Here is a 22,016-nt window from a genome sequence, read left to right as displayed (position 1 = left end):
TGCTACGGCACATACAGCAGCCACAGCCAGGAACACCGGGGCGAACCCCTTCTCTTTTCAATAAGTGCACTGGGTTCTACAAGCATTACACAACACACAATTGTTAGCAGAAACTCACTTGGTAACTTAACGAGCAATTGAGAGCTGTTGACAGTATAAAACATTGTGAGAAACAGCTCCCTCTGAAGTAACATAGTTTTTGAGAAAACGTTATTTTTTTCACTCAAATATTAAAAGACTTCAGGCATAAAGCCTTTTATAAGGCATTCGAAAACACACAAACTTGCGCAATAGGGATGTTTTTTCTTTCACTATTCTCTTGCAACTTCATAAACCACTTGAGCCAACATTTTCATAGAATTGTTATTGTATTCATATGTTGGGATAGCAGGCCTGTATGCTTCGTTTTTGAAAGGGTAAGTGCACCAAGGCTTTTTCTCCTTGGTATAAAGGGCACCCTATGAGGAAATCTTAAATTTCTACTGAAACATTTCAAGGGCACCAAGGCAATGACCGGGGGCATGGAGGCAATCGCCTTTGTTGCCTCCATGAAGTATCAGGTCTGGGATAGACCGTATACAATTACAGTTCTTAAAGGAACACGTTGCCTTGGATCGGACGAGTTGGTCTATAAAAAGCGTTTGTAACCGTTTGTTATAAAATGCATATGGATAGAAAGATCTTTTAAAAGTAGAATACAATGATCCACACAAATTTGCCTCGAAATTGCGTGGTTTTCCTTTTACTTTGCGAACTAACACGGTCGGCTATTTATGGGAGTCAAAAATTTGACTCCCATAAATGGCCGACCGTGTTGGTCGACGAGGTAAAAGGAAAACCGTGCAATTTCGAGGCATGTTTGTGTGGATCATTGTATTCTACTTTAACAACATCTTTCTAATCATATGCATTTTATACCAAATGGTTACAAACGCTTTTCAAAGACCAACTCGACCGATCCAAGGCAACGTGTTCCTTTAAGGTGTTCATTGCCTTTAAATCCAGAGTTTATGGAGAAATCAAGACATGTTTGTTATTTAAGAGACAAACACAGGAGTAATGTATCCTACTTACATTTCCCTTGAGCATTGTGTGATGGAGAATCGAGACGTATCTTTTACTAATACGCTAGACAGGTTTATTTAGTTGGAAGTCGCATTCAATCTGCTGTGCTGCGCCCCTTATTAGCTCCACTGGTAGAAGGTTGTGAATTATCCTATATTTTTATTTATTTTACTTTGTTTATTTACGTCAACTTTAATGAGTAGGATTTGAAACATTGCATGGTGGAAATACGATATGGAAAGGTTTGATGTAACACCATGTAATGACTATCTCTAAATGAGTTGGGGTGGTTCTGAAAAGAACCATTGGTTTCAACTTGATCAGTACGCTCTGATCGTCTTCTGGAGAAAGCTGGACTCTGATGCTGCATGCTGCTTATTTAAGAATTCCAAACCAAGCATCTGAAAGGACACAACGTTGTGTGACAAGGGTGTTCTTTCTTTCGTTATTATCTCGCAACTTTGATGACCAATTGAGCCCAAACTTTCACAGGTTTGTTATTTTGTGCATATGTTGAGATACAACAAGTGAGAAGACTGGTCTTTGACAATTACCAATAGTGTCCAGTGTCTTAAAGTACTGTTGATGTGGATTAGCTTGGTGATATGTCAAAGGCAGGGTAAACTCTGAGGGTAAATAAACTCTGATCAGCGCCCAGCACTGTTTTCCATCAGGCCTCAGTAAAAAACAACATTTTTACATACTAGACCAACAAAATTGTTAAAAAGGAAAAGCACCTGGCTAACCTATAGTATGCAGCAATATGGTTTGAGTCCTTACAACAAAACAAAATCAGGCCAAAGGCGCCGGCGACAAGGCTATTAAAATACATCCTTTTCAACCTTCAGAATTTATAGCTTGCATTATTTCAGCACAACTATCGCATTTCATTCATCGGCACCGTAAACCGAAGATGTACTTTAAAAACAACGTCGCTGATGATTAATAGTCATTTGATAGAGTGGATCAGGATATCATATGCCACAACAATGCATCACAGCCATCATCAAGTACTATACAACACGACAATCAACATAAAATTAGTAATTGAAAAAACGTTTTGAAAAAACGACTTTCATACCATCCATAAACCTGGGTAGAAGAGAAAGTGCCGACAAACTATTTTTAAAACTAAAGTGTAAGATCAACTGTTCTAAATACAGTCTGATTCCCTTTTTTGTCTGTATTTTATATGCAGACAATGCTGCTTCCTAAATTTTTGTATTTTTCTACCAAAACTATGTTTTTTTAAAAGCCATTGGACACTTTCTGAACTTCCCTTGATATATTATTCCATGAAATGCTTTACTTTTTGAGAAAACATTAAAACAATTATCAATTCTCGATATTAAGAACAACGGATTTATTTTAAAAACACACGTCATGACACAGCGAACCGTGCGGAAACAATGGTGGGTTTTCCCGTTATTTTTCTCCCGAGTCTGATGACCGATTGATAAGCCTAAATTTTCACAGGTTTGTTATTTTATATAAGTTGTGATACACGAAGTGTAAGCCTTTAGACAATACTGTTTACCGATGTTGTGCGATTGCTTTAAACCATTTTTTCTGTGCAGTAATAAGCCGGTTAATCTGTAAATTTTCTATTTTTATCTCAATGTCCTCTATGCATCTCAATTTAGCCTTAGGCTACAAGTACAAAAGCCATGTGGTTGCGATAAACAACAAACAGTAATAACAACATGAATATTGTTTTTTTCTTTTTTTAAAATCTGACCATGCGATTATAAAAACAACCGATATCAAAACAACTGGCTGCACCTCTGGATTTATTTAAACCCATCAGAAACAGCCCCTGTCATACTTGTACGACAAAGTGACAAAGCAAGTCCAAACATGATCTAGAAAAAGACAATGGATGATTAATTAATCTTTTAATTTAGCAGCAAAAGGAAATGAAGTGGATGTTAGTACGAAGATATAGACTTCCTTTGACCTTGCACAATTGAACCACAATGAACTAGGGCAATAAACATCTGAAAACAAAATCTTCTTGCCCAGCCATTAGGGCGGGGGGGGGGGCTTTCCCCAAGTATATCAGTTGGTTCAATTAGCTTCCCGGTTATTCTGATGATGGCGTCAGGTGAATTGGATCAAATATGCTAGTTGAGCATTCTGATCATGTTTATTTTGTGACTGTATGCATTAGATGAGGAAGGGTATGGGTGTGGTCAAACACACAGACACACACACACTGTCATCCACATAATGTAGGGTGGAGCACAACACAGTCAAGTACATGTTAGACTAATTGTACATTACATTGTCCGAAGCCCGTGTAGTGCAACAGGCTTAAGTTCTGAAAGCTGAGTCATCAGAGTATGGATTCAAATTCCGTGTGGATTCAAATTCCGGTCATGACAAATAGACGTCCTTGGGCAAGACACTTGAACTAATTGCTACTCATTACCCAGGAGTATACATGTAGCACATGTACAGGTCTGCTTGACTGTGATGTAAGCAACCAACCTGCACTCAGGGGTTCGCCCCCATGCACAAGCTAAATTTAAAGCCATTGGACACTTTCTGAACAGAACAAAAATTAAAAGTTCACAGATTTACAAATAACTTACAGGGTTTACAGAAGGTAATGGTGAAAGACTTCCCTTGAAATATCATTCCATGAAATGATTTACTTTTTGTGAAAACATTAAAACAATTATCAATTCTCAATAGCGAGAATAACAGATTTATTTTAAACACATGTCATGACACGGCGAAACATGCGGAAACAAGGGTGGGTTTTCCCATTATTTTCTCCCGACTCCGATGACCGATTGAACCTAAATTTTCACAGGTTTAATATTTTTATATAAGTTGTGATACACGAAGTGTGGGCATTTGGACAATACTGTTTACCGATGTTGTGCAATTGCTTTAAAGACACTTGCCACTATTGGTAATTATCAAAGACCAGTCTTCTCACTGGTGTTCCTCAACATATGCATAAAATAACAAACCTGTGAACATTTGAGCTCAATTGGTCAACGAAGTTGCGAGATAATAATGAAAGAAAAAAACACCCTTGTTACAAGAAGTTGTGTGCTTTTAGATGGTTGATTTCGAGACCTAAAATTCTAAATCTGAGGTCTTGAAATCAAATTCGTGGAAAATTACTTCTTTCTCGACAACTATGTCACTTCAGAGGGAGCTGTTTCTCACAATGTTTTAAACTGTCAACCTCTCCCCGTTACTCGTCACCAAGTTAGGTTTTATGCTAATAATTATTTTGAGTAATTACCAATAGTGTCTTTAATTGGCTGCAAAAGTTCATTACAGAACTAAAAAAAGTAAATTACTCAAATATATTACCTACCAAACATCGCTCCTCTGTAACTTTGCTGGGATAAATCCAAAGATCAAGTTAGTTTGAATTGATTTCTGTTTTGACTGTGTGTAGAAAAAGCTACCTGGGTCCCACCGACATCGGTGCTTCACTGGCCAAAGAAACTCATTCCCCCCAAAAAAGAGCGTATTCACCAACACATTTTACCTGCAACCAGCCATCGCTCTTCCATCACTTCTTCTTATAAATCCAACGATAATGTTTGACAGTTTATCTGCTGTGATGATGTGTATTGGATGAGCAATGGTACGGGCGTGCCCTACAGTGTCCATCAATTGCTACGGGCCAGTCATAAATATTTGTACGATTTGCTGGTACAAGTGTACAGTGTATGACAAACCATTGCGTGTAGTATTGTACATGTGCATCATATGGCATACACCCACTGCCATAGTGCACAGCCACTTAATCATAAGCTAGATACAATTAATCATGATTTGATTGAACCAGATTATTATTGATCCAACAGTGGTACAGATCTAAAAGCAATAACAGTGGGAGAAAATTTACAATAAAAAAACTGGGTTGAGTATAGCCCATTAGCCTGAACATCTGACGTCACACTTTGAGGCTCGCGAATAACGCCAGAGACAGGCCTCAAAACCGGCGTTTAGTTTGATCTCGGTCATTTCACATAGAGTTACGCTGTCAACTTCTATTGCAGACGTGACAGCAGTGACTATTTGGGCATCTATGTCACTGCACGTTTATCAAACGATGATTGAATCCAATAGAATCACTGGATCTGACACTCAGGGACCTGTCTTTCCAGCAGGCACCTGTGAACAAGGGCCCAGTCTAGGTTGAGTAGAGACCAATCCGATGAAACAAAATTGGTAGCGCCCTTTCTTGCAAAGATTAACAACTGACTGTGTCTTTGTGGATAGTCTAGGCACTGAAGACACCAAAGCAAATGGCGCGCGGTGCTCAACACTTGCACGCGCGGTGCGCGTCAGATTGGTCTATAGTGGTCTGCATGCAGTGAATGATTTCCCTTGTATAGCAGAGCAAAATTCTACACAAAATGTATCAGTTGCTACTTAATACTATTGGCATTCAAATAAGTGCACAGTCTAAATGTTTTGCTATGCAAAATTGCTGGACGAAATCGTTCTCAGGCATGGTCTGCATGGCTACATGTATATGTTTGACACAAAGTACAAATTTATGCAGATCTTCTGGTTTGATTTGGGATAGAAGTGTAAACTGTACAAGGCTGCAGCCATCGATTTCACCTAAATCTTTCTACAATCATGCAACTTAGGAATAGGATTAGTCTTAGCAGGATGAGTGAAGTTCCGTATCCATAGATGTTAGGACGCATTGAACCCATCCTAAGTACTCGTCCAAACTCGAGATAGGATTAATCTTATCATTTTGTGAAATCAGCTAAAACGTTTGAGGAACAGGTCTTCTAGAGTTTCCCACTATATTCAGACAGATCTGAGCCACATTTCATGGCTCTGCATGCTAACCGCCGAATTCTACGCTTAAAATCACTATTCCGAGCGTGCACAGCAAGCGCAGAATTTCTGCGCTAGCCCTGTAAACTGACTGGGTAATATTCTAATAATTTGGGGTTGAGCAAATAAAAATTAATCTGAGTGGTGGATTAACGTGCCGGCACTCTATCATGTTGGCAGTCTCTATATTTAGCTTTGTTCGGGGTGCCAGTCAGAAGCCAATCTTTTGTAGGTACTTTTGATTGGTCTATTTACTGAGATAAAAAATATTAAAGACACTGAACACGTTTGGTAATTGTCAAACACAATCTTCTCACTTGGTGTATCTCAACATATGCACAAAATAACAAACCTGTGAAAATTTGAGCCCAGTTGGTCGTCGAAGTTGCGTGATAATAATACAAGAAAAACACCCTTATCACACGAAGTTGTGTGCTTTCAGATGCTTAATTTCGCTTTGAGGTCTCGAAATAAAATATTTTAGTGGAAAATTACTTCTTTCTCGAAAACTATGTATTTTCAGAGGGAGTCGTTTCTCAAAACGTTTTTTTTTTTTTACTATCAACAGCTCTCCATACTCTTAACCAAGTAAGGTTTTATGCTAATAATTATTTCGAGTGTTATTACCAATAATGTTCACTGCCTTTAAGTGAAACCATAAAGGTAGGTGAAACAGAGAAACAGAGGTCTCTGTCATGCCACTCAAACAAGCTCAGACAGCCAAGAATCCAGTACACTGTGGATATCGTTTGTTTGTTCGACCATTCACAGAGTAAACACAACCAAGAAATTGTAACCACTGTTGTTTGCACAGTCAGGTGGATTTAGCACTGGGTGTAATGAGTTTATAATGAGGGTGTTGTAAAAAGTCAACAGAACAGGGCAAGCAAACTGGCTGGTTTTATCAAGTTGCAGTATTGAAAAATAAATAATGATACCAAATCTCTCAGAATATTTTAATTTGGGGTTGTACAACCCCAAATTGTTTACTCAGTCAGTTTCCCCCTTTCACCTATCTCAACATACCCACAAAATAACAAACCTGTGAAAATTTGAGCTCAATTGTTTGGTTGTCAAAGTTTCGAGATAATAATGGAAGAAAAAACACCCTAGTTGTCGCACGAAGTTAAGTGCTTATATTTCAAGGTAATCTTTCTACCATCATAATATCTTCAAACTGTGTAAGTTTATATAAATCTGTGGACATTGTGTTTTGGTGTCCTACAAAAAACACTGTACCCCTTTAATACATGATGAGTCAACAATCATTTAATAATACTTTCAAGTAGTTGTGCCATCTGGGGTGGATTTCACAAAGAGTTAGGACTAGTCTTATCTCAAGTTAGGACCAGTTACTCGTCCTAACTTAGGACTACCCATGCTATTTGTATATCTCCTAGGACTAGTGCTAAGTTAGGACTGGTCCCAACCCTTTGTGAAATCGACCCCTGTTGCCTTAGTGCTTGGTTTATCCTTGGTACTCTCTACTAATTCCTTATACACATCAATGCAAAAAAGTGCCCCGGCTTTTTTTTAAGGCAGTGGACACTATTGGTAATTACTCAAAATATTTATTAGCATAAAACCTTACTTGGTAACGAATAATAGAGAGCTGTTGACAGTATAAAACATTGTGAGAACTGGCTCCCTCTGAAGTAACGTACATACTTTTCGAGAAAGAAGTAATTTTCCACTAAAATATTTGAATTTGATTTTGAGACCTCTGAATAAGATTTTGAGGTCTCAAAATCAAGCACCTGAAAGCACACAACTTCAAGTGACAAGGGTGTTTTTTTTCCCATTATTATCTTGCAACTTCGACGACCAATTGAGCTCAAATTTTCACAGGTTTGTTATTTTTGGCATGATGAGATACACCAAGTGAAATAACTGGTCTTTGACAACTACAAACAGTGTCCAGTGTCTTTAAAGATCTATTGTTGAGTGTGTAATCAAAACTTCATTTTACCATTTTACTACATGTAGCTTGGTTGGTTACTTTACACTTTTAAAGGATTCCGGTATTTTTTCAAAATGTCCACAGATTTACATTTAACTTACAGGGTTTGAAGATAATGATAGTGGAAAGCTTCCCTTCAATTATTACTAACTAAGGTTGTGTAGTTTTTGAAAAATGAGTAAAATAAGTCACAAAATAATTTTCGTCTCATGAGACGAAAATTGTTTTAGCAAGTAAGATCCCATTAACCAGTTATGATATTATACCAAAACCATAACTGGTTAATACGTTTTTACATTCTAAAACTGAAATGTAAATTATTTGTTTTACTCATTTCGTAAAAACTACAGCACCTCAGTTAGTAAAATTTCAAGGAAAGCTTTCTACTATCATAATCTTCAAACTGTGCAAGTTTAATGTAAATCTGTGGACATTGTGTTTTTTGTTAGGAAAAAGTATAGCCCTTTAAGCCATGAAAACACATCCCATCCTTTGGTTCATCATTTGATGATTTAGCAGCAAAAAAAAAACTAGAGAGACAAAATCACTATTCCTAAACTATTGTTTAGTCTATAGAAGAAATAAATGATGTGAACTTACAACCACAATACTGCATCTTACACACCGAGTCAAACGCCATGCACTGTTTCAGACTGGAAACGTTCTTTAAAATAAATTCAAGCTTGTTGGTTTGGCGTCAAAACTTGTTGCCACAACTTATTGATCACTAATTTACTTTTCTATTGCATTCATCTCAATAGACAGGGAGAGCTGGATGGTTAGTATTTTGTAAAATAAATACAGTTTGAACTATTTATAAAAACATGAGCTTTCACAACAGTCAATCAAACATGTGCTTCAACACTCATGGTGAATGGACTGTTCCTTGGTAGGTTGAAAAAACACAAAAAAAACCACAAGCTTATTCTTTCAATGTTTCACCATGGTCCGCAATTTGTACTTTTAACCTTGACAAAAGATGACAGTGACTTTATAAACACAACAACTGATCTTTTGTACTCAACACCCATCAATGATGAATGCAAAATGCACAATAAAAAATGTCTGTTCCTATTTCTTTCTCTTCTCATAGATCAAAACAAATACTTTTTGTGTACAGAAAGTATAAAGACTGCCCTCATGGTACATGTAAGAAAAATTCCTGACGATGACTAGAGCAAGCTAGTCGAAAAGTTGAGACTAATTTTAAGAACTGACTCCGCGGCAGTACAGTTAATCATGATCCTATAAGCTAAAGTAGTACATGTAGTCCCAGCCTATTTCTATACCATCCGCCCTGGTAATAGTTAATAAGCAGGTAGTTCTTTTCAGGAATGAGAAGTCTCCCGAACGCCCGAACAATCTACTCCGTGGTTGTAGAATAAAGCAAGACAATTCTCTAAGAACAAACTCTACCTGGCAAGTAGTTACACATGGTGTTACCGCAAACCAATTATACAACAATTATTTAGTTGTTTTTTTGAAAAGGAAATACAAGGCTAAAATTGTACACTGGACTGCTGGCCTGATGCCAGTGAATTCAGCATCGGGCCAGTAAATTAATGACCAAATGTTGGCATCTGAAAACACACAAATTTGTGCAATAAGGGTGTTTTTTCTTTCATTATTCTTTTGCAACTTCTATGACCAATGGGAGACTTTTGGGACGCTTGGTGGCAGCAGACTTACCAGGTATAATCCATTGTTCTCAGGCATATGCGCATGCTCAGAACTATGTCAACAATGGAAATTTACCTGGTAAGTCTGCTGCCACCAAGCGTTCCAAAGTCTCCCATTGAGCAAAAATTTTCACAGGTTTATATTTTATGCATGTTGGGATACACCAAGTGAGAGTGGTCTATATGACGATAACCAAAGGTGTACAGCGCTATAATGAAATATTCTTAAAACAAATAAATAAGCCAGGCACAGATCATCACTAGTCTGTCACCCCAAAACACCCATAAGGAATCTTACATACATACAAACTTCAACCAGACCTGACCCCAATAGTTCAATAGTAGTGTCATGGATCACTTGGCCATCTGAGCCTTAAAGACACTGGGCACCTTTGGTAATTGTCATCAAAGACCAGTCTTCTCACTTGGTGTATCTCAACATAACTATGCACAAAATAACAAACCAGTGAAATGGAAGAAAAACACCCTTGTCATACGATTGTGTGTGCTTTCAGAAGCTTGATTTCGAGACCTCACGTGTGAGGTCTCGAAATCAATTCAAATATTTTACGGAGAAATTACTTTTTTTCTCAAAGACTACCTTACTTCAGAGGGAGCCGTTTCTCACAATGTTTTATACTATCAACAGCTCTCCATTGCAGTGTTACCAAGTAAGTTTTTATGCGAACAATTATTTAATTACCAATAGTGTCCAGTGCCTTTAAATCAAGGAACTACACAGGATGAACATCTTGAAGATGTTAAGACCTAGTTGACCTGACCTCTGGATGTCTAAGCCTGGTAATCTAATCAGTAACCATCTGGCTTGTCTGTTCAAAGTTTCCAACCTATCTCCCAAGGAACCTTTTGTATGGTTGAATCATTAGATTCAGGCTTGAATATTGCAAGGGCTAGCTTGGGCAGTCAGTTTATACACTTACTAGTAAGTGTTGTTCACATGACAACAATTTAACCGGGTTCCTTGCTTAACCTCCATGATTTCAGCATGCTTGAAAAATGTAGCATTGTTTGAACAATATTTGGCAAGAGAACTTGGACAGAAGATTTGTTTTGCCCTTTTGGACAGAAGATTTGTTTCGCCCTTTCAAAAGAGGTACTTTTTTTTTAATTTTACAACCAAGCTGCAATTTGGCAAGGGATCCTTGCTAAATTGCTCTCGTGTGACAGGGGCTTAACAAAAAACTCAACAACTTACACAGTACTTTACAGTCTTCAGGTTTTCAGCAATTCATCACAGTCGTCTCAAAGCGATCGTTATTTTTGTCAACAAGATATGGGCAGTTGTTAAAAATAAGACCCATTCATGTGGTTACAAGGTGCTGGGTTGCAATCTACAGCCATCCACACCAGAAACAGGCCTGGTGAGATCTCCGCTTTGAATTAAGTGGAAATCCACTTTTTTTTATTGATCAGGAATTGTTTTTGTTTATTTCCCTTTTTTTTCCCATTCCCTTGAATAAGCTTTGCACGCCTTATAAGCTTGGCAACAAGTGTGAGATAAGCCTAGTTACTAGATTAATAGGGTGTCCAAATAAGACCAGCGTAAATGCGTGACGCGTGCTAACTTGCTGTTACACGATCATTCTAACATCATGTAGTTTCTCAGCTCTTTTTTTAAGGGTCCAGTCACAGGGCTGCGGGTAAATTCCTTCACTTAAAGGAACACGTTGCCTTGGATTGGAGGATTGGTCTATAAAAAGCGTTTATAACTGTTTGTATGGTTAGAAAGATGTTTTAAAAGTAGAATACAATGATCTACACAAGTTTGCCTCGAAATTGCGTGTTTTTTTTTTTTGCTTTGCGAAATAACGCGGTCGGCCATTTATGGGAGGCATTTTATGGCCGACCGTGTTAGTCGACGAGGTAAAAGGAAAACCATGCAATTTCGAGACATGTGTAGATCATTGTATTCTACTTTTACAACATCTAACGTTTTAAATTGTATCTACTTTTGTCTGCATTGTTGTAACTTTATGTTTTATGTCGGTTATTTTTCAGTTTAATAGTATTTAGCCGTTATTATTTTAATTGGTCTTGTTTTTTGCCTTTTAGTTTTTATTGTTAGCGCATTGAGGAATTTTTGACTCATAATGCGCCTTATAAATGCTATTTATTATCGCCATCATTATTCTTGTTGATCCTTATTCATTACAAATGCATCTAATGGGTTCATAAAGATTTTATCATGGGTGTGGACATATTTAGACTACATTACAATGCACAACTTGCCTTAACTCTGATTACATAACTTGCTATTTGACAATTTCAGCGAAAGCTAGATGTTTTCCTGTGTCCATTATAGAATGAGCCACGCCTATGATAGGCAAATCAAATTAGGTGACTAATTTTCCAGTAACCCTGTAGATGTAGCAGACTATATAATGCCTGTTGGGCAGTGTACAGGTTGTCGCATGGCAGGCCTGATACAGTTGTACTTCACAGAGAATGAAGGCGATTTGCTCAATGCCCCCTGGTCATTGCCTTGGTGCCCTTAAAAAGCTCCAGTAAATTTACAATTTACCCATAGGGTGCACTTTTAACCAAGGAGAGAATGCCTTGGTGCCCTTGCCTTTTCAAAAAAGAGGAGTACAAGCCTGCAGTGGTCTCCAACAAAAAACACAAAAAAAGCTTAATGCACCACCATGCTTTCTGTGGTACCAACCAAATTTAAGAAATCTGCCACATTTTTTTTCAAAATGATTTGTTTTCAAGTTTATGCATTTCAGAGTCAAAATGCAATCTTTAAAGACAGTGGACACTATTGGTAATTGTTAAAGACTAGTCTTCACAGTTGGTGTATCTCAACATATTAATAAAATAATAAACCTGTGAAACTTTGAGCTCAATAGATCTTCGTAGTTGCGAGATAATAATGGAAGAAAAAAGCACCCTTGTCACAAAAAGTTGTATGCTTTCAGATGCTTGAAACAACAAACAACTATCAACAATTTGATCAAAAACACGTATGGCCCATAGGGTTCAATATCACAGTTCTGCTAAGCTGAACATGTTGGCCCTGCTAAGCAAAAACAACCAAGGTACCAGACACAAACGTTGCATTATACATGGTATTTGGTCAGTAATAATAATTATAATATTTGGTTTTTATATAAACAAGTTATAAAAGCAATAAATGTAAACAGTAGGCCTACCTTCTGTGACGCCAGTCAGGGTGGAAGGATGACCCTTTGCTGCCCTCTTGTGGTGGATTCTGGTCTTGGGAGGCCCTAAGGGAGCTGGGGTCGCCCAGTCATCAAAGCTACTTCCCTCTGTAAACAAAAATATACTTTATTACAAGTAATTGTTAAGGCAGTGGACACTATTGGTAATTACTCAAAATAATTATCATCATAAAACCTTTCTTGATTACGAGTAATGGGGAGAGGTTGATAGTATAAAACATTGTGAGAAACAGCTCCCTCTGAAGTGACGTAGTTTTCAACGAATATGATTTCGAGACCTCAAGTTAAGAATTTGAAGTCTCGAAATTTAAGCATCAGAAAGCACACAACTTCGTGTGACAAGGGTGTTTTTTTTCTTTCGTTATTATCTCGCAACTTCGACGACCGATTGAGCTCAAATTTTCACAGGTTTGTTATTTTATGCATATGTTGAGATACACCAACTGTGAAGACTAGTCTTTAACAATTACCAATAGTGTCCATTGTCTTTAAAAGCCATTGGGCACTTTCTGAACAGAACAAAAATTAAAAGTTCACAGATTTACAAATAACTTACAGGGTTTACAGAGGGTAATGGTGAAAGACTTCCCTTGAAATATTATTCCGTGAAATGCTTTACTTTTAGAGAAAACATTAAAACAATTATAAATTCTTGATATCGAGAATAACGGATTTATTTTAAACACATGTCATGGCACGGCGAAACGTGCGGAAACAAGGGTGGGTTTTCTTGTTATTTTCTCCTGACTCCAATGACCTATTGAGCCTAAATTTTCACAGGTTTGTTGTTTTATACAAGGTAAGTTTTATACAGGTAAGTTGTGATACACAAAGTGTGGGCCTCAAGACAATACTGTTTACCGATGTTGTGCGATTGCTTTAAATATTCCACATCCAGGGCTCAGTTAAAATAAAATTTCCAATAGGCCACAGTTATGACCCTCCTCAACTTTCTCTGGAACGGCCAGGCGATCACCAAGGGGATACAACTGACTGTGTACTAAATTTTAAATGATTTGGGGCTGAACAAGGAAAATAAATTGACTAGAGTGGGACTCAAACCAATGACCTACGGATTAATGTGCCAGTGCTCTACCAACTGAGCTTTCTACATGTGGCCCTACATTGCATGTTGAGCCCTACAGTACATGTCTCCCTGTTTGTCAAACAAGTTTGTTTTTGTTCATGATTTTGAGTTAAAGTTGCTGTGCCTCTCTGTTTATCTTTCAACCCTTCTAGACAGGTAAGGATGGTGGCTGGATGCAGACGTAAAATCCCTTGAATCACTTACTCATAGTTTTAGTGCTGTGTGCTGAACTGTGCTCCCTCACACCCGAGTACCCTGAAATTGATACGAAGTCGAAAACATTAAATTCAAGGACTAAGAAATAAAATGATGTACAAATGTACATGTATCAATCCAACTATCCAGCATACTGCGGGAACACGCAAGGCATACTGCACAATAGAAGTTGCATAACGTAACCCTCCTCCCGCCGTGGGGAGGAGGGTTACGTTATCACAACTAACTGCACTACTGTGGTGAACCCAGTAACTGGGGCACTGTAGGCCTACTGCGTTTCAAAACAAACATTGAAATCTGCCATCGATCTTGGGCCTACAGTTGTCAAAATATTTGGTATGAAGAGTAAAGCGCCCCAATAGTAGAGTCTAACTGTGCAGATCGAGTTCTCAGCGGAACGTTCCTTCAGACAAAATTATGTTCTCAATTGTAACTGTATCTGTCGAATACTGCAACAAACTCCTCACAGGATATACATTATAAGTTGCAGGTGTGGTGTTGCAAGTGGACAAAAGTTCAGGTCAGCTCCCCTTCAGAAAGTGGTCATTTGGATTTTTATCTAGCATAGTCTTGAATGAGTCTATTGAAGGAGCTTCTCTTATACATACTGGTAGGCGGTTCCATTCAACGAGTGTTCTTGGAACAAAGGGAAATTAGTAGCAGTCCTTATTGGTTGAAGGGTGGGTGACATAATTTATAGATGATGATTACTCCTAAATAGTGATGATTACTCCTAGAACTTTGCGGTTTCGTTTCACTATCTTCTCCCGTAAACGAGACGATAGCGAAACGAAACGGCATAGTTCTAGGAGTAAGTGATGATCGTGGGTATTTATTGTGATTTGTGTTTTTTGTGGTGGTATAATATTTACATAAATGCACAGAGTAATATATTATTATTAATTGTGCCCTTGAATGAAAACAAATACTAAAAAACAGCATTCGTAATAAAAACAGGAGTGCGTTTTGGCGACCCCAACCAAAAACTGTTTCGGTTGTTGGTCGTTGGTTCTGCTGTTAAGACTGAACGATAACCGAGTTGCGACGTCAGAAACAATTATTGGTTACAGTCGCCAAAATGCACCCCAAGTTCGGAAAAGTTTCCGTATGGCGCCACCACTTTTTCATTCGAAATAAAATAATATAGTATCTAATTTACCTGATTGACATATCCCTTTTTGTAAAAATGAGTGAAAAAGTGGTGGCGCCATACGGAAAGTTATCCCCAAGTTCCCTCAATCTTTCCTCGTAATCGTATGCCTTTTCTCTCAGACTACACTACACTACTATCTAGTTTATTGCTCCATGACCATACTAAGTACTTTTAATTTTAGGATAATTTTACTGCAAAAAACGAGTACTGTACCTGGAATATTGGTTTGTTGACATGATGATTGTTGCTGATGATCCTGCTCTGACATCGACAGTGGAGTTACAACAGAATTCCATGACATTATATTATAATTTAATATAAAACAAAAAATAAAGCTCACAACAACAACTGACACGTTACAAAAATTACACCACCGTGACCGTGAAACGAAGTTCACAACAAATTCAATGATGGTTATTAATTATTCGTCCAGTCACTGACCGTCTTTTCCTTCCAAGCTTAAGAGGATTTCCACATGACCATACACTTTATCAAGGAGAATGGTTGAAACAGGACGCAAAAATCGTTGTTGTTTAGTTGGCTCATGGGCGCAGCCATTTTATAAAATGGTGGCGATTGTAACTGTCAACAACGTCAGATGACGTTGTAGGTTTTTAACCAATCACGGAAGCTAAAGGGATAATAATTACACTACCGAAAATATAAATTAATTAGCAATTTACTCCGGCAAAAGTAATAACTTGTCAATAACAAAATAATATGACTTTAATTTTCTTTCTTTCTCAAATACTTTACGAATATCGGAACTATCTTCTAGTATTATTATTTTGGGGGTTTTATATTTATAAAGTTGCCAAAATTTGGGTGAACTTGTCAGCGAGTCAGTGTTGGTCAGGGTTGGTCCCTGTAAAAGGGCGCCCTCTGTTGGAATTGGCAAGTTAGCAAATTTAATTAAAACACATCATCGGTATACGAGTCAAGGAATTATTAAAACAATTATCAATTCTCGACTACGAGAATTAAGGATTTATAGTAAACACATTTTTGTGTGCTTACTGTGAGCAGTGAATTCGGGTCATCTCGTACCCAAGTCAACTCGTACCCTAGTCAACTCGTACCCAAGTCAACTCGTACCCAAGTCAACTCGTACCCAAGTCAACTCGTACCTAAGTCAACTTGTACCCGAGTCAACTCGTACCTGAGTCAACTCGTACCCAAGTCAACTCGCACCCAAATAAATGTTTACAATTTTTGTTTACTCATCCTGATAAATATTGTAGTTTAATTTATTTATTTATATTGTTAATCACACATTTAGCTATTCATTGTTGCAATGATTTTGTTTTCTTGTTTTTTTTCATGTTGCAGTTTTTTTTTTACTTAGGCCCTATCGGTGGGGAAAATTAATCAGAGAACTTTTTTTTTAATATAGGCTTGTTAGAATGAATTTTTGGGGTTTTTTTATTCGGAAAAAGATAATAAGAATTTACGCAAAGTGTTTTGGTTGGAAAAAGTGGAACAGTATATTTGTTAAAATGTACTTGTTTGAATCGGAAAACGATAATCAGAACATAACGCAAATGAATGAATTGAATGAATTCTTACCATGAAATTTTCTTTTGGGAACACTTTAACAGGAAAAACACCAAGGTAAACATGAAGGGTTGCGTTTTATACATAGTATATCTTTTCATTGAAAATAATTGGTCTCATATGAACATGGAGGTCGAAATATTTATACCTCCTTGATACGAAGAACTAGTGTGCATCTGATAGTCTGCTCAACGCCTTTCACGGCGACCCTTCAACACGGGAATTTAAAAGAAACCACAATGGATCTGAATGAATATCCTAGCGGAAAAAGGCAGAAATGAGATGAACAAACATTATTAAAAACGAAATTCGTGAGATTATTATTAATAAAAGTGAGCTCCATATGATGGTAGAACATCATTTTTATTTCCTATCGCTTACAAAATCACGCCGCACGGAAATTCTCCGTTTCGGCATACAACGTACGTTGTACGGTACGAGTTGACTTGGGTACGAGTTGACTTGGGTACGAGTTGACCTAGGTACGAGTTGACTTTGGTACGAGTTGACTTGGGTACAATATTTTGGGTACGAGTTGACTTGGGTACGAGTTGACTTGGGTACGAGTTGACCTGTTTCGTGAGCAGTTATCACAAAATCGGCCGTTAAGCAGCTCGATGAATACTCGGCCAAGTTCTCTCAAACGTCGTTCCCAGTGGAGATTGATTTTTATGAGAGGTATGGATCATCACTACTGCGCGACGGTCCTCACCAGCGAGGCTACATTCTGTATGACCCAATAATTCTTGGTCAATATCCTGTTTATGAAAGACACTACTGTCAGTACTAATTAGCTCTTTTGTGCAAGTCCATTATGTCAAAAATCAAATCCATTATTGTCATTATCTGCCCTAATAAATATAGGACTTTGTTTTCTATAACATAATTTCCCTCTGAAATTAAGCGGAATTTAGAAAACTGTATCTGAAAGCGTTAAAAAAAGTCAAACAGATCCCAGGTTGTTTACAACCAAAATGAAGGACATGTTGTTGACATGCTACTGAAAATGTGCATGTCTTTTCGTCATTTTTTTTTCCTCCTGACTTATACAATTACGAAAGAAAACACCCTTGTTACACGAAGTTATGTGCTCTCAGATGCTTGATTTCGTGACCTCAAATTCTAAACCTGAGGTCTCGAAATCAAACTCGTGGAAAATTACTTCTCTCTCGAAAACTATACGTTACTTCAGAGGGAGCCGTTTCTCACAATGTTTTTATACTATCAACCACTCCCCATTACTCGTTACATTGTAAGGTTTTATGCTTATAATTATTTTGAGTGTCCACTGCTTTTAAGATCATTGTTGAATAAAATTATTATTAAGCTCGGTAGAAAACAGTGACACAAAATGTGGGATAGCCGAAACGACAACTTGTAGTATGTTTACGCAGTTCTCAGCACGTGCACTTTTCGGAGAACATTTCTGGTTTACACGAAACAGAGTCTGCTGCCACCCAGCGCCCAGTCATAATAAACCCAATATTTGTATATGTTTACCCTTAGCCCTATATAGGACTATTGTTTACCAATGGGTGCGTTCGTTTAGCTTCCCAGGGTCGACCCCGGTGTGTGGCGGTTTTTTTTCCCACGACGAACGTGTGCAGATAATAACCCACGTTCGTCCTGGAAAAATAAACTGCCACACACCGGGGTCGACCCAGGGAAGCTAAACGAACGCACCCTGTGTGAACAGCGCCCGTGCAACCACACCAGGAATGATAATTACGAACTTCTTGCAGAGTTTAAGATATCCTCCGAATACAGCACCAGCCTTCGCACGGGTCAAATTATTGGCTGCCGGAACACGTTGCTAAAAAAATACCTAAACAAAAAACAGAGGGGGGGGGGGTGTTATTGTTGTTGAAGATATGTAAATTTATATTGGCGTCAATATCCATATACTCTCTAAATGCAAAGGAGTGAAAAAGCACTCTTTGAAGAGCCACATGAGGGAGATCGCTATTCCGAGTCTTCCACTTTTTTAAATTGAAGTTTGCATCTTTTTTGAGTGATTTTTCACTCTGTCCTGAAGTGGAAACCCTCGAAAAGAGTGAAATAACACCACTCTTTTTTTAGAGTCATAATTATGAAGGACAACTCGAAATGTATAAAGGGTGCTGTTTTTCATTCTTTTACATATGAGAGTTACACAGTGTCGCACTGTACATTAAGATGTAAAGTGGACAAGGTTATCAATCATTAAAGGCACTGGACACTATTTGTAACAACTCAAAATAATTATTAGCATAAAACTTTACTTGGTAACGAGCAATGGAGAGCTGTTGATAGTATAAAACATTGTGAAAACGACTCTCTCTGAAAAAAAGTTTTTGAGAAAGAGGTAATTTCTAACTCAAATAATAAAATAATCAAATAATAAAAGACATCAAATAAAGCCTTTTATTTTGCATCTGAAAGCATACATTATTTGGGGCAAAAAGAGTGTTTTCGGTATTTTTTTCTTGCAACTTCGATGACCAATTTTGTCCAAGTTTTTACAAGTTTGTTATTTCATTCATATGACGGGATACACCAAGTGAGAATACTGGTCTTTGACTTGGTACCAAACGTTTCCAGTGCTTTTAAAGCCATTGGACACTTTCGGTAAACAGTATTGTCCAAGTCCCACACTTCGTGTATCACAACTTATATATAAAATAACAAACCTGTGAAAATTTAGGCTCAATCGGTCATCAGAGTCGGGAGAAAATAACGGGAAAACCCACTCTTGTTTTCGCGCGTTTCGCCGTGTCATGACATTGTGTTTAAAAGAAAATCCGTAATTCTCGCTAACGAGAAATGATATTGTTTTAATGTTTTCTCAAAAAGTAAAGCATTTCATGGAATACTATTTCAAGAGAAGTCTTTTACCATTACCTTCTGTAAACCCTGTAAGTTATTTGTAAATTTGTGATTTTTTTTAAATTTTTTGACCGAAAGTGTATAATGGCTTTAAGCGGATAAAACTCGTTTCAATTTTGGTGCAACCTTGTACTGGAGCTAAAATGAAATTTAGCTAAAATTAACTATGTCCTCAAGTGTAAACTGATTTGTTTAAAAAATAATTATGGCAATGAATAGCATGCGCTATACATCGCGCATATTTCATGACGGCCGTAAAAATGATCAATACCACTTAAGTAAGAGTTTACCAGTTGCCAACGGTTACCATTTAGTTGCTATAGGTTTTTAGAAGAGGCATAAATTGTCTCAAAATCGTTTTTCCCATGGTTGCGCTTCGCTTCGCTTCGAGGACAGTTTGCTATCTATAGCTCCATTACCATTTAGTTGCTATAGGTTTTTAGAAGAGGCGTAAATTGTCTCATAATTGTTTTTCCCATGGTTGCGCTTCGCTTCGCTTCGAGGACAGTTTGCTATCTATAGCTTCATTAGACGCCGTCAAATTGCTTGAGTCCAGTAATAGCGCACTACTCAGTCAAAAGTTGAATCTACGAACTGAAATATTTCTACCCTTTGTTGTTCTGGCTGGTGGTAGGCTTACCCCACTTGGAAGCTTCAACGATGGTTCATTTACTTCACCTTTCGACTGGCATCGTAGACACCATGATGAAAGTTGACATGATAGCATTCTGTCTGACTTTCTTGTTACATCAATGCAGCGGGAGTGTACAGAGATGGTTCATACCAGACTTGTACCCAGCCAGTAACCGGGCTTTACTCAACAATGCAATTCAGTGGAAGACGGTATCTTCTCATGTAGTCTGTGGGCGAGACTGCTCTATGAATTCCAATTGTACATCCTTCAATTACCACATAAATAAACGTATTTGCGTATTGAATAACGCAAATAGAGCTGACAGTAACATTGACTTTGTTAGTCTACGAGGAAGTGTCTACTACGATGGGAATTTGGAGACCCCTGCTCTCTCAACTCCAACTGATGCCAGCTTTAGTACATGTCTGATGTTTGCTAAAGCCGGCTATCTTACCAATGGCGTATACACCATTTACCCTGATGCACCGACTGATAGATTGTTGCAGGTTTACTGTGACATGAAGACAGATGGAGGAGGCTGGATCGTAATCCAGAGGAGACAAGACGGCTCTGGTAACTTTCACCGTTCCTGGGCCGACTACCAATCTGGGTTTGGTGATCTACAAAATGAGTTCTGGTTGGGGAATGATATCCTGCGTGACCTCACCGGAGCGGGCCAATGGCAACTCAGAGTGGATTTGGAAGACTGGGAAGGGAAAACTTACTGGGCAACGTACGGTGAGTTTGCTGTATGGGGAAATAAGTACACCCTTTCGGTTGGCTTATACAGCGCTGATAGTACAGAAGGGGATTCAATGATCCCACAAAATGGGGTTCCATTTTCAACTGGGGATCTTGACAACGATTCCAGCCCCGGTGACTGTGCATCGATATACGAAGGCGCCTGGTGGTTCGATAACTGTTTCAAGGCACATCTGAACGGTAAATATTACTATGGGGGTGACCAGGGTGGATATGGACACGGGATACAATGGTACTACAATAGGGGCTGGTCGTACTCCTTCAAAAAATGCGACATGAAAATACGGGAAGTCCTAAATTAACCACTTATTTTCACAGGACTCGGGAAAGTACTAAGTATACAGTGCTAACACACATCGGTGTATGGGTAAACAAAAAATCGTTATCCCCGATGCAAATTAAACATCGTTGCGGTACTCGCTGCCAATAAAAAGCATATGATTCGAACTGCCTCTAGCTACCGGGCAACTCGGTAGTGAAGCCTTTTTCACAGGACTCGGGAAAGTACTGAGTATACAGTGGTAAAAAAATTATGGGTGTGGACGGGTAAAACCAAGATTAATATACTTAAAGTCACCTGGAAGTGGTATTTTTCCAAAATAAAGCTTTTGATACTATGAATATATGTGTTTTGATTAGTGGAATGTGAATAAACAGTTAACTAAGGTTTTAAAAAATCAGTTCTTATGTTATTTACAAATTTAAGAGTAGACCCCGACCCGAGAGGGCGCTGTTCGTGACGTCAATCGAGGCAGACTTTGCCTGTAATGCGTAGAGTAAACACAATTGCAAAGTACATGTACGGACCAAGTCGTGAGTTTGTACGTTTCAAAACATTTTTTTTTTTTTTTTTCGGAAATGCCGACCAGGTGTATTGCTGCTGAATGCAGAAATACACTTTTTGAAATGTACCAACTCACGACTTGGACGTACATGTACTTTGCACGTGTGTTTACTATACGCATTGCAGGCAAAGTCTGCCTCGATTGACGTCACAAAAGGGGTAGG

General features: G+C 38.1%; 1 protein-coding gene across 4 annotated transcripts in view; it reads right to left on the bottom strand.

The window, feature by feature from the left end:
• The window catches only part of LOC139947219 (centrosomal protein of 85 kDa-like), a 34,625-nt gene extending 18,866 nt beyond the window's left edge, over positions 1–15,759 (bottom strand). The window contains exons 1-4 of one of the 4 annotated variants that reach the window (XM_071945092.1): positions 15,635–15,759; positions 15,407–15,449; positions 14,029–14,079; positions 12,708–12,824 (exon numbers count right to left, since the gene is read on the bottom strand). In XM_071945092.1, the coding sequence (XP_071801193.1) occupies positions 12,708–12,824; positions 14,029–14,032 (121 nt within the window). In that variant the 5' untranslated portion in view covers positions 14,033–14,079; positions 15,407–15,449; positions 15,635–15,759. Of the gene's footprint in view, positions 1–4,402; positions 4,585–12,707; positions 12,825–14,028; positions 14,080–15,406 lie in introns of those variants that run through there. The other 3 variants (XM_071945090.1, XM_071945093.1, XM_071945094.1) reach the window with 3 other exon arrangements.
• Between the last annotated feature and the right edge of the window lie 6,257 nt (positions 15,760–22,016).

Source organism: Asterias amurensis, chromosome 14, assembly GCF_032118995.1.
Source record: "Asterias amurensis chromosome 14, ASM3211899v1".
In the NCBI taxonomy this organism is placed as follows: domain Eukaryota; kingdom Metazoa; phylum Echinodermata; class Asteroidea; order Forcipulatida; family Asteriidae; genus Asterias; species Asterias amurensis.
The sequence above is the reverse complement of the archived record's forward strand: the minus strand, read 5'-3'. Positions and strand labels throughout refer to the sequence as shown.